The sequence below is a fragment of the Melanostigma gelatinosum genome, assembly GCF_949748355.1.
Source record: "Melanostigma gelatinosum genome assembly, chromosome: 22".
Taxonomy (NCBI): Eukaryota; Metazoa; Chordata; class Actinopteri; order Perciformes; family Zoarcidae; genus Melanostigma; species Melanostigma gelatinosum.
In genome coordinates, this window is record NC_136655.1 from 8,384,042 (window position 1) to 8,397,196 (window position 13,155).

General features: G+C 44.4%; 1 protein-coding gene across 1 annotated transcript; it reads left to right on the forward strand.

Moving 5' to 3' along the window:
- Positions 1 to 318: 318 nt before the first annotated feature.
- ints13 (integrator complex subunit 13) lies at positions 319 to 6,737 on the forward strand. The gene is made up of 17 exons (XM_079294768.1): positions 319 to 731; positions 1,018 to 1,268; positions 1,461 to 1,535; positions 1,751 to 1,953; positions 2,083 to 2,163; positions 2,254 to 2,344; positions 2,466 to 2,594; positions 3,936 to 4,020; positions 4,286 to 4,378; positions 4,495 to 4,584; positions 4,681 to 4,859; positions 4,949 to 5,113; positions 5,318 to 5,472; positions 5,557 to 5,787; positions 5,924 to 6,054; positions 6,251 to 6,386; positions 6,482 to 6,737. Exons 2-17 carry the CDS (start codon positions 1,044 to 1,046, stop codon positions 6,516 to 6,518), a joined length of 2,106 nt encoding a protein of 701 aa, XP_079150894.1. The 5' UTR covers positions 319 to 731; positions 1,018 to 1,043; the 3' UTR covers positions 6,519 to 6,737.
- The last annotated feature ends 6,418 nt before the right edge of the window (positions 6,738 to 13,155 follow it).

Consider the following 13,155-nt stretch of genomic DNA (forward strand, 5'->3'; position numbering starts at 1 on the left):
ACGCTGCTCTAAATTCATTCCACATGATTCATTCACATAACATGTGCGTTCCTTCGGCATTCAACCGTTACCCATCATGCAGTTTCAGTTTTGTAAAGCAAAGATTTTATCGTGTCTACCCGAAATGATCGAATGATAACATGATTTCCTGGGGGCGTTGAATCCAACATGTCCCAGTTTCAACCCATTGCTACGTGCAACAGTTAACAAAACAGTTAAAAAAAACAGAGTTGGGGGGGGGGGTAGGAACCTTTTAAACAGTGCGTCCCGTCTTTCAGGGGAAGGAAAACGGTGACGGAACACTAGTGGGCAAATATCCGCCAATAACAAGACGCTAGCTTGACACGATTTAAAGCGTATTGTTCGTGCTAGTCAATCCAAGTGTGTACATATTTAGTAAACGGTCACCTGTAGGTACATTAAATAGAAAACATTCAGTTTAGTATTGCACAAATGCCATAAGGGTTAAATGTGTATGTTAGCGGTAATAAACGCGAATCAGCTAACAAATGATTCCGGCTAGTGATAGCTTAGCTAAAAGGCTAACGCGATGGTTAGTGTCACGCTCCTTTAGCAAGTAGTCATGTTAGCTTGCTGACGTTTTGGAGTTATTGGCAAATAACGTATTCTGAGACCGATTGGGTCTCTGTTTAACAGTCAAAACTCGACCTAAAGCGAGCGCCCTCGGCTTTTCGCCGGTTCATATCATTTCCTGATAAGGGTTTCTACAGGTGAGTTGACACTAAGAATTTATGAACATCGCATCAGTAGATATTGCCCCCAGCAACCGTCAAATAGTATTTTTATTACTGTGCCTTCTATTTCTGTAGTGGTAAAAGGAAGATGCATGATGCAATAAGTTGTGTTATGTTTATAATGTTTCTGTTTATCTAACTTAAATGTGACTGCTGTCATACATATTTCATATAACATATTTACAACATACTCAATAACATTTATGTGTGTGTGCCTTTATTAGAATCTCACACTTGTGTATTTTTACCGTTGTCCTTACAGATCAGGGCACGCTGGAGTTCTGCAAAATGAAGATGTTCTCGGTGTCTCACAAGACGGTCTTTGTGGTGGACCACTGTCCCTACATGGCCGAGTCGAGTCGTCAGCAGGTGGAGTGTGATGTGCTGACGAAGAGTCGAGCTCAAGGGGTCATTCCTTTGGCCCCCGTGTCCAAGTCCCTGTGGACCTGTGCTGTGGAGTGCTCCATGGAGTACTGCCGGATCCTCTACGATGTTTATCCACTGCACAAACTGGTTAGCTTCTTATTTAGTTTATCTCTGTGTTAATCAATGTGTTAGCTGTTTCTCCACCACTGGTTCCAATTAAGATATGTACTAAACGAGTGTGAATATCTTAGAAAGTTGCAATCACTGTAGCTACTAGTTACAGTGTACCAATTACTTCAACATTCAATAAACGCGCTCTGACTTCTCTTTATTTTACAGATTAATTACCTTGTGAGTGATTCCGAGTTCCACATCTTGAATAGCTGGAGGCAGGAAGACCAGAGCACTCATGAGGTATTCCACTGCCCACAACACTCAGTGACGGAATAACAATTCTACCTGATATATAATATGACTGTTAGTCCACGGTGGGTCCTGCAGTGAGAGTGTTTTCAGCACACCTCCAGTTTGCCGTATTTTGGAGAAGTGCAACATTAATATGAACATCAGTGACCACATGTTTCCAGCAGAACTGGACTGATTATCCTGTTTCTCCTCCTCCCTGGCAGCTCATGTCAGCGCTTGCGGCTGTCGGGCCGCCTAACCCGCGCGAGGACCCCGAGTGTTGCAGCATCCTGCACGGCCTGGTTGCTGCCGTGGAGTCGCTATGCAAGATCACAGAGTTGCAGCACGAGAGACGCACCAGTCTGATGGACACGGCCGAGAGAGTTGCCAACAGGGGTCGTATTATCTGCCTAACCAATGCTAAAAGGTAAACACTGACGTGGCGGAAAATAAAATCAACTTTAGCCATCAGCCAGATGTTGATCGTTTGATTTCCCGTTCAGCAACTCTGTATTGTCACTGTAATGCAGTGCTCTTTCTGTGTTCTATCTCACAGTGATACTCATGTGCGGATGTTGGAAGACTGCATCCAAGAGACTATTTTAGATCAAAACAAGATGGCAGCGGGCTCAGACAGGTCAGTATCAGCTGATGTGATGATTGTAGCGTTTCTTCCCTTTTTTGAGCACGTGATAAATGGCTCACAGCTCATCGTTGTGCGTTTCAGGCTGATGGCCATCCAGCAGTGTGACCTGGTCCTAGTTCACATCCACCCACAGGGGGAGGACACGCTGGTGTCTGACCGGCCGAAGAAACAGGTGAGTGCTGACAAAGAAGACACGAGCTTGTGTGGAAAAACATGGCGCCGAATGCTGACACCGCGCCATCATGTCACAGCTGTTAGTTCTCACTGCAATCTTCCTCCCCCGGTTGTCTCAGATCTCCCCTCTGCTCACGAGCGAGGTCCACAGCGTCCGTGCCGGGCGGCACCTTTCCACCAAACTCAACATTCTGGTCCAGCAGCACTTTGACTTGGCCTCCACCACCATAACAAACATCCCCATGAAGGTAAGGGGCCTCTTGCCCTTTGTTTGGCCTTGCACATGCCACACCAGAATTACATCTCACATCAACCTTAAATATTTAATTTATTTTGCTCGTACACAAATGTTGTCATGTCCAGAATACAGACCATTCCCTCTTTTTACTTTATTTTTTTTTTATCTTTCTCTCGCACTACTTCTTTTGCTTGCTTAATCTTTACGCGTGAGCCCTTCCTCACCGATAATTACTCATGAAACTTTACAGTCTCATCTTTTTGTTTATCTCATTTGCATGTTGATTTGACTGTGAATCTGCTGCTGGTTTCATGCTGTATTTTCTGTTTTGCTAGCCCACATTAAATGTTTGCGACCAGGTTAGTACTCTTATCACACACACATCAAAGTGAGGAAGGGTCAGAGTTTACACCACGTAGTGTGCAGTGTATGTTTGGAGCGCTACTGTTGCAACAGGCTACAGTGTCATGAATTTGTTTTGATGTGACAGTTCGGAGTTGAGGCTCCAGTAAAGGACAGGCAACTCTGGTCTCCTGTGGACACCCGGGGAGTGCAGAGTTTGAGAGTCTACAAACTTAACTTTTCTTTAATTAAATGATATTATTATTATTATTATTATTATTAGTTTTAATCCAAATTGTTCTTTGAAAATGTTTTGTTGGCTTCAGGATTCATGCCAAAGACTGATATAAAATGCAAAATAAGAATGTTGAATTCAACCGTTTTAATGTCCGAACATCTTTGACCAGCGTTGCCTCTTCTGAGTTGTTGAATACTGTCAGTGTCTGTCGGGTTAAAAGTTGCCTAAACTGTCCCCTGGTCTCTGTTCCCCCCCCTCCCCCCATTCCCCCTTTCCCCCTTTAGTGTCTTGGTGTGGTCCGTTGTGCTGTCTGGATAACTTGTTTTTTTAGCTGTCCTAAAACGGCTATTTTTCCATCTGTAGGAAGTTGTCAAATTTAAAGCTTGCGTTTAATTGATTAAAAACCAAACTTATTTTTAGATCAGCGGTTGCCAGACCCCATTTTCGGGCCTGGGCCTAAACATATAGAGCTGTTTGTAAGATTGAGAATCCATGATTTATGTTAAACAAGTACAGGCTCAGTATTGTGTGAATTTAAGGACATTTGCGTTAAACACTAGTCTGTGATGTGAGTAGAAGAAAACATACTTAAGTCACCCAGAGAGCTTTTTTTCTTTTACTTTGGTCATTATCATTTACCCTTTGAAACATGAAATCAGCAGTGCTAGTGTGTGTTTGTGTGTGAGTGTGTGTGAGAGTGTATTAGTTTGCACATTGTGAGAGCTGACTTCATGCTGACCCGTATGTGTTATTGTCTCTGCGGATGGACAGGAAGAGCAGCACGCCAACACTTCGGCCAATTATGACGTTGAGCTCCTGCATCACCGAGATGCTCACCTGGAGTTCTTCAAAAGTGGTGAGAACTCGAGTGAAACAAAAAAATGAAGAAGTAGCCATTCAAATACTTTGTGAGGAAACAACCTCAAACTTTATATAACTTGTGCTCGAAGTAGCTTTCATTGTTAACATTATAAGCACCGGGTAAGGAAATCCGTTTGCAGATTCTTGGACATCCGTCATGATTGTTTTTGCATGTATTTCATGTGTACTTATTCTTTTTTGGAATCCGTCAATTTCTCATCAGAAATGACCAATTCATATGTCGTCTGTGTGTTGTGCAGGAGACTTGCACATGGCGGGCACCAGTACGCGAGAAAATGGACTCAAAGAGACGATTACACTGAAATGGTGTACGCCACGAACCAACAGCATAGGTGGGCACAGTCACGCTTCTATTCGTCAGTATATTGTGCAGATTAATCATTGCCGCATTGACTGACCCAGCCGTGATGTGAGATGCCTGATTTGTGTTTTTATTTTCCCACCTCAGAACTGCATTACTGTACAGGAGCCTACCGCATCTCCCCCACAGACGTAAACAGTCGTCCCTCTTCCTGTTTGACAAACTTCCTCCTCAACGGTAAGCGGGAGTAAACCCTTCTCTTCATCCGGTTGTTTGTCTTAATCTCTTGATTGACTGTAACCGTTTGTGCCTTCTCTCCTCGATTCACCGCAGGTCGATCGGTGCTGCTGGAGCAGCCGAGGAAGTCTGGGTCAAAGGTCATCAGCCACATGCTCAGCAGCCACGGAGGCGAGATCTTCCTGCACGTGCTCAACAGCAACCGCTCCACCCTGGAGGACCCGCCCTCCATCAGCGAGGGCTGCGGCGGCCGGGTGACCGACTACCGCATCACCGTACGTTCAGCTCACACCAGCCCGGTTGCAATAAACATCATTAAGCTTCAAATGGTAACTGTTGTTTTTTTTTTTTTTGTCTGTTTCAGGATTTTGGGGAATTTATGAGGGAGAACCGGCTCACTCCTGTTTCAGAGTCTTCCCATGATCCCTCGGGGAAGCTGCCGGTGGAGAGGGCCAAAGCTCAGCTGGAACGCCACACTCGATACTGGCCAATGATCATCTCCCAGACCACCATCTTCAACATGCAGGCAGTGAGTGAGCGGCATGCAGCGATACTGTGGTTCCTTTTAGATTTCTATCGTACAAGTGAAGTTTCCATCACGCTCCAAAATGTTTGACTTGTTGTTTCCTGCACATAAAAGATGACCTCTTTCCCATGTTTCTATGCCTATTGGCCCGCATCATTATCATCCGTCATTCCTGTGTCTGGGTGTCTTCTTGTTTTCCTCCACTAGGTGGTTCCTTTAGCGAACCTGATAGTGAAAGAGACTTTGTCTGAGGAGGATGTTCTGACCTGCCAGAAGACCGTTTACAACCTGGTGGACATGGAGAGGAAGAACGACCCTCTCCCTATTTCCACCGTGGGATCCAGAGGCAAAGGCCCCAAGAGGTATTTATTCTAAAATCAACATCGCAATTCATGAAAGTAAACGGCAGAGTCACTGATGCGTATCCGCATTGTTGTTCTTCTCAGAGATGAACAGTATCGTACAATGTGGAACGAGCTTGAGACGTTAGTGAAAACTCACGCCGGGGCCACCGACAGACACCAGCGGGTGCTGGACTGCATCGTTGCCTGTCGCAGCAAACCTCCCGAGGAAGAGGAGAGGAAGAAGAGAGGGAGGAAGAGGGAGGAGAGGGAAGACAGGACAGAGAAGAATGGCACGAAGGACACAGATGACAAAAGCTGGCAGGAGTCGGAGAGGTCGGTGCTGCTCGGGTGTCTTATGTATCATATAGATGTGAATAATAACCTATATTTTGTATCAAAAAGAATGGGATGTGTCTGTTAAATTTCTGCTCTCTAGTGCTTCACTCTGTTTTTGTTTTTAAACCTGAAGACTTAAAGGTTTGCTGGAAAAAGAAGAGCCGGAGTCGGAGGTGATCAAGGATTCCCCGGACTCTCCAGAGCCGCTCAACAAGAAGCCGCGCCTGTGCACGGAGGAGGTTCAGCCTCCAGAGAGAGCAAAAGGTACCAACCACCATCATATCTGCTTAGAATAGACACCACCCCAAGAAATCACTGACAGACCAGAAAAGTGGCAGAAAAGCACTGAGCCAGTGAGGGCCAATTCTGGCAAATGCCACTTGATGACATCACTCGGGGGACCGACTGGTTATATGCGTTTTGTTTTTTTATCTGTGTCTTTGTCTCGCTGTTTGTTCAGGTCCGGTCTCGCTCCTCACCATGTGGAGCAATCGCATCACTGTAGCAAATTCCAGGAAGCACCAAGAGTTTGTCGGAAGAGTGAGCTCCGTCAACAACAAGTTTGAGTTGTACCAGCAGCTCAAAGACGAAAATGGGTGCGTGAGAAAAATCAATCTGTCACTTTATGGGTTGAATGTGTCATGTCTGCTCGCTATGTCTTAACCAGACGTGTCTTTTTCCCTACTGACAGGATGGATGTTCACGAAAACGGAAAGGCCTCCAGATGATGTTTTCACCGATCCATTGCTTCACCCCTGCCAAGGACAGAGATTTTGAGCCACAGAGTTTTTTCAGAGTTGGGTGTCACCTCGTACTCCCAGAACCAGGGCCTCAGATAACAGTGAACTCTTAACGAGGACTTTCTACTGTTTCTTTTTTTTTACTCATGGTTTTGTATGTATGCTGTTCACATATTGTGTAACACAATAAAAGCTGTCAATAGAGAATTTTGCTGTTTAATATGGAAGTGATGTCTGGTGTCATTGATTTAAAATAGGACATTGCATTTGAGGGAAATAGTATCATTACTGTGTTTAAAAAACATAAGATCTAATTGATCCAAGTCAAAAACGGACTCCAGTGATTTTGCTGTTGCAAAAAGGTATCTCGTTTAAGCCAAAGTCTGATGTCAAATCACTATATTTACATTTATAAAACACGTATTAGGTACACATTTAATAACTAATCAACAAAAACTGTATTCATGTATTTAAGACTGTATTTACAGTAAGTTCCTTGGTCAACGGTAACGGTGCCCTTGATCATACTTACTTGAGATGGAAGCTGAGGAAGGTGTTGCCTGGACTGAGCTCTCTCTTCTGCCTGTAATGATGTCACAAACACAGTTGACGTCCCATAAAATCGTCTCAAAGACGTGCTCAGAATCTGCTGGGTGGGACGTCCTTTCGTAAATGGCCCACTGCTGTCTGTAGCGGCATCTGATGGATGAAGGATATGGTGTACGACTCCTGAACAGTAGAGGGAGCAGTTGGATCAAAATGGTCCTCGGACACTCCTCGAGTGTTCTCAGTGTAAGAGGAACGGGGTCGGCCACACTTAGGCCTGCTGCTGTGTTTGAATGCATGCTTGTTGTGATTGCAATGACAGGATATGTGGTAAAACGTATCAATTTGCTGTGACTCCCCAAACGGCAGTGTATGGATCATTTGTTGCAATGACGACATGAATTGCACACACTCATGAGCCGACTTGACAAACGGTTGTTCTTTAGAGGGCTCGTCTTTGAGCATAGGTACTGGGACCGAAAGGGTTTTAGTTAAAGGAAGTTTAGTGTGAAGAGCCAAAGATGGGTGTGTTGGTCGTAGGGACATCAATAAAATGTCTGAGCTTAACGTCTGCATGGGGGCATTTTGATCGAAACATAATTCTGTGCCTAATTGTGACTGTAAATCTGTTACAAGTGGGCTTTCAAGATTATTTTGCAAAGATGAGCCGCCAATATCAGGTGGCAAAGCTTTATGGAATGTCTGCAATGGCGGTGTCGTAGACGATGAGACTTTGGGAGATTCAACTGTAGACACAGGATTCATAATACTAGTTGTCTCAAGTTGTGGACTAAAAAAGCCAAGCGCCGAAGGTAAAGCTGGTGTAAACGTCATCTCAGAGGGCTCAAACGAGGACGTCGGGAGCGAAGAGTCTAATTCAGTTTGTCCAGACGGGGTCAGCTGAAACTCTAGTGTGGTCGATGACACGTCCTGTGTTACATTTAGCTGAGACGTTACATCCCGATTCACAACTGGGGACAGATGTTGGATTGTACTGGAGTGCTGAGTTGTTGATAATTGCTCAGCCATTAAATATGAGGTTGGTGACACATCTGGAAACAGCCGAGTTGGCAGTATTGTGTTTGATGGTGGCAGTGACTGTATTGTTTTGCGTGTTTTTATCCATAATTCACAACGCATTTCTTCATGTGAACTTTAACATAACAAGCAGCTGTAACATAGTCATATGTTTTCCATGTCACTCATGCTTCTCATATTTCCAACACGACATTAGCCATATGTTCTTCTATTCATTCAGCTCCATTCAGCTATGGGCCTCTTTTTCAAGCAGGGTCAAGTCATCACAGCATATGACTTGAATGACTAAGAACCCACAACAATCCCACATAGTCATATAGAAGTCAACAGCAGCAGACTTACCCAGTGAGCTCACTGTGGGGGCTTTCTGAGTCAGTGTCGCTGGCTCTATATGAGCCGGTCCAGAGGGGGGTTTCCTTCTGGGGTCAGACGAGTGGCCAGTGATTTTCTGTTGACTGCCTGTCTGACTGTCTGTTCACTGTAAGAGGCTGGGGTCAGCGGCAGTGAGGGGTACACACTCTGCAGTGAGGATGATGGTAACAATGTCAATAGAGCGGTGTCAGCGACAACAAAAGCACTGACTGTTAAACGCGTCAGCAATCAGTTTCCGATTTAATCCTCCATCATGACGTCAGGTTTCTGAAGGGCCGTTGTAAAGCTCAAAGTGGATGGCTCCGGCCGTCGCCACCTTGGCAGAGACGACACAGTCTAACTCCAACTAAAAATGGACAAAGAGGTGGATTGTCGGTGGAGCTGAGTGAAGCAGCAGAGCAGAAAGCTAGCAACCTGTAACGGCACCCACCTGTCACTCGAACCAGGCATTTTAACATGGTGGTCTATGGCAGTGGTTCTCAAACTTTTTCTGTCGCGCCCCACAAAAATGTTCATGCCCCACCGCCCCAACAAAATGGTCTGTGTTGAATTTTTATTGAAACAACATTTTGTGACTCCATCTGTTTCAAATAATAGAAGAAAGAAAATTGCAATCACTTTTAAGTAAACCAGATTGCTCCATCAGACAAAAACAAATAAAATGTGCAATCACTTTGTTAGAACAATGCAAATAAAGTTATATCTGTGCAAAAAAGAACTACAATTTGGCCAAAAAATTGCTTATTGCAATTGGCTGCAATTAACCTGTTTTGCACTAAACATCTTTTCAAGATAACAATAAAGTGCAACCTGTGAAAAACTAAACAAAACAAGTTTCATACTATCCGCAGCTAGTTTTCAGACATAAAACACAGACTGGTCTCTCCTCATCTCCTACCGCGTTCACTGTGAAACCCAGAGCAAGATAGGCGTCATCGTATGTTCTTCCTGGCTGCTTGCTGGTAGTCTTGGATGCATCGCTTGCAGTTGCTTTTCTGTTCCCGCCTGCCAAATGTCTCTTCATTTGGAACACGTAGCCACACATGTGAGTCGCCAAGGATCATGGCCGTCGCGCATGCGCAAGCGTAACCCGTTCACGGCGTAACGTAAACATTTCCACGAAAGTACAGGCACTTCGCCATGTATTTACGGTATTAATTACGCGCCCCACAGTTTGAGAACCACTGGTCTATGGGGATTGACTGGCTTTTGGAGCCAAACTCAAGTGGCCATTTGAGGAACTGCAGTTTTTGGCACTTCTACGAAGGCGTCATTTTTCAGCACCAGCTGAGGCAGCTTGATCGGACAACTGAACCAAAACCGTAAACAATTATGCAAAAACGCTCCAGACAGCTGAAGGGAACTGCAGATTCAGGGGATTATTGTCTGTGGGCTTGTTTCCCCTTTCACATTATATATAGAAATGTATTTTATTGTTGATAAAAAAATTTAATTATGCAGTTTTGTAGATTTGTATCTTCAATTGAAACGAATTAGCCAAGCATTGGGTGCTACAGGTAGGGGTAGTGAAGATATAAAGTATGAAGAGACAAACTAACGCAGGATTGGTTTTGATATTTCATGGGATTTGTTGAACAAATAAAATACCACCAGCCTTAATCTTTAAACTGTTTGGTTTTTTTACAAGCAGTTTAAAAAATAGTTGTTGATGGGAGTCCACACGAAAGTTATACGCAGAACTAGAGTAATTTGGTAAAAATAACTCAAATGCATAAAGGAATGCTGAAGGTGCAAACCAGAAGAAATGAGTGCAGGGTGGATGTGGGATAAGAGAAATAGAGCGACAATGTGGGCCAACATTTATAACCTACATGCGCAGGTGAGTTTAATCAGCTGACGGCCCTCACATGTCAACCAACTGTCTGCGGAGGAAGGCCAGGAATCCTCCAACACTGTGGGGAAGTGCGTGACAGTATTGTTGAGTGAAGGGTCAAAATCCAATGTTGATTCAAAACATGAAAACAGCTTGTGAGCATTCTGTCAGTCTTAGGAGGCCCCGCTTACAGGACCTGGAATGGCATTACCAATGGACCATTCACACCTGACCTCTGTTTACTAGAGTGGCAAACACACACTATTCAACAATGTCCTCTGCAGTTGCGCTCATACTGACTTAATCAGCTCAACCTTTAAGACAACAGAAGAACCTCAAACTAAACTTTTGTGAACACCATCTCATAAAGTCTTGCAGCCAGACCAGGTGAGCTAAATCTCCCTGATGACCCGACTCCACCCAGGCTCGAACAGGGAGAGGCCTGATCAGAGAAAGGGGTCCCAAACAGACAGTTTGTGGACTGCATGGTGGTGTAGTGGCTAGCACTGTGTTGCCTTTTCTCTCTTCAACAATTGACGATTGGTTATTGTCCCTCAGTGTCTCAGGCTTCCGGGGAGGCTGGCCGGTTGTAGCAAAACCTTTACCCCTATTTTGACACCAGAGGTACTCTCCCACAATAGCAACTATCGCCTCCCGCCCCCTAGATTCCTTACTGCATGAGTCTACCCCGTGTGGGTCCCTACCCACACGGGGTAAAACTTTAACTTTTGGCAGATCTCCGGACTTTGAGAGTCAGAGTTTTAACGAATACTTTGCTGATTTTTTGAGTTGAGTCAAGAGAGAAGCGAACCAGGTCTAGACCTGCGCTCGGTTAATCGTTAACTTTTTCCTCCATACATTGGGAGACAGGTTGCTGGCTGAGTTTTTAAAGATCCTTTGTTGAGTTTTAGCAGTTGTGTGGGGGAGAGGGACGTTAGCAAGGCTGCTGCATTAGTTAATATTTCAACTTTTTCTCCGTACAATTGGACTCTGTCTGTAAACTGCTCTGAAGGGGTTTTTAAACACTTTGGTGATTTTTTCTTATATTTTTCAGTTCACCATTTTTTCTCTGTATTTGGACCAAGAGAGTATACTTTGATTTGAACACAAATAAATAAGTAACGAATTAGTTTCTTCGATCGAGTCTGTTTCTTCATTTTCCCGCAGCCCCTGAGGTAAGTTTGTGATCGATCCAGCACGGTACACCACTGATTGCATTCCTGGTATGCTCAATCCACACTGATTAGTTTCGCTCTAATTAGTTTCGCTCTAGTTTAGGCAGGGACACCCGGGAGAGGCCCGCTTGTGTTTGAAAGAGCTTTATATCTGCTTGGGCTCTAAAAGCAGGGACCGATCAATTTAAAAAGGATTAAGAAAAAAAACCTAAATGAAAGCAAAAGTTAATACAGGACTTTTATAAGACAGACTGCTCGTCCGAGCGACCGATTACACTATCAATGTGAGTCACTGTGGGGCGATTCGGATGGGACAGCAAGCGAGCCATCGACCTGGCTCGTGTCTGCAATTTAAGACTATTTAGTGGAAACTTAGCTCCCGGTAGAGGTCACTCTTAAAGTAGGGCAGTACACGAGGCAAAACAGGGACAAGAAAGAAGGGATCCTTCCTCCCCCTTTTCCCAGTAAGGTCAGGTGACCAAATCATATAGAGAACGAACTGAAAAACTTGTCTCCTCCTTCTAGCAGCAGCTTATTGCATTAGGGGTGCTTACACCTGTTACACCTGTGGTGCTGTCAGGCTTTCGACAGCACCACAGCACTGAAACTGCTCTTGTTAAGGTTTTCAACGACATCCACTTAAACATAGACAATGGCAGAAGTTCAGTCTTAGTCTTACTAGATCTCAGTGCTGCATTCGACACGGTCGACCATGCCATACTCCTAGAAAGACTAAACATCTGGGTGGGACTCTCTGGCACAGCACTTAACTGGTTTGAATCCTACTTGAAGGGCCGAGAATACTTTGTGTCTGTGGCTCATTACACATCGGAGCTGACTAAAATGACATGTGGTGTTCCCCAAGGTTCAATACTGGGGCCTCTTCTGTTCAACATCTACATGCTTCCACTAGCTCAGATTATGGAAAACAACAAAGTGTGTTATCATAATTATGCAGACGACACACAAATCTACATAACTATGTCACCAGGGGACTATAATCCCATACAAGGGCTGGGTAACTGCATTGAACAAATCAACAACTGGATGTGCCAGAATTTTCTTCAATTAAACAAAGATAAAACAGAAGTAATTGTTTTCGGTACCAAGGACGAACAATTGAAAATCACCGCTCAGCTTCAGTCACTGATGTTAAAACCCACAAACCAAGCCAGAAATCTAGGTGTAGTTATGGATTCAGACCTCAACCTGAACAGCCATATCAAGACAATTACAAAATCAGCCTACTATCACCTGAAGAATATATCAAGGATTAGAGGACTTATGTCTCAACAGGATTTGGAAAAACTTGTCCACGCATTTATCTTCAGCAGACTGGACTACTGTAACGGTGTGTTTACAGGTCTCTGTAAAAAGTCCGTCAGAAAGCTGCAGCTCGAGTCCTCACTAAGACCAGGAGGGTGGATCACATCACTCCAGTTCTGAGGTCTTTGCACTGGCTTCCTGTCCAACAAAGAATTGACTTTAAAATCCTGCTGTTGGTTTACAAAGCACTGAATGGTTTAGGGCCAAAATACATCTCTGATCTGCTGCTACCTTATGAACCATCCCGACCCCTCAGGTCGTCTGGGACCGGTCTACTTTCTGTTCCCAGAGTCAGAACTAAACATGGAGAAGCAGCGTTCAGTTTTTCTGCTCC

Excerpts from the sequence above, each read along its gene's own strand:
- ints13 (XM_079294768.1), top strand. The coding sequence starts at position 1,044 with ATGAAGATGTTCTCGGTGTCTCACAAGACGGTCTTTGTGGTGGACCAC. Across the intron at positions 2,595-3,935 it reads TAACAAACATCCCCATGAAG|GAAGAGCAGCACGCCAACAC; the intron begins GTAAGGGGCCTC and ends GCGGATGGACAG. Across the intron at positions 5,788-5,923 it reads AGCTGGCAGGAGTCGGAGAG|ACTTAAAGGTTTGCTGGAAA; the intron begins GTCGGTGCTGCT and ends TTAAACCTGAAG.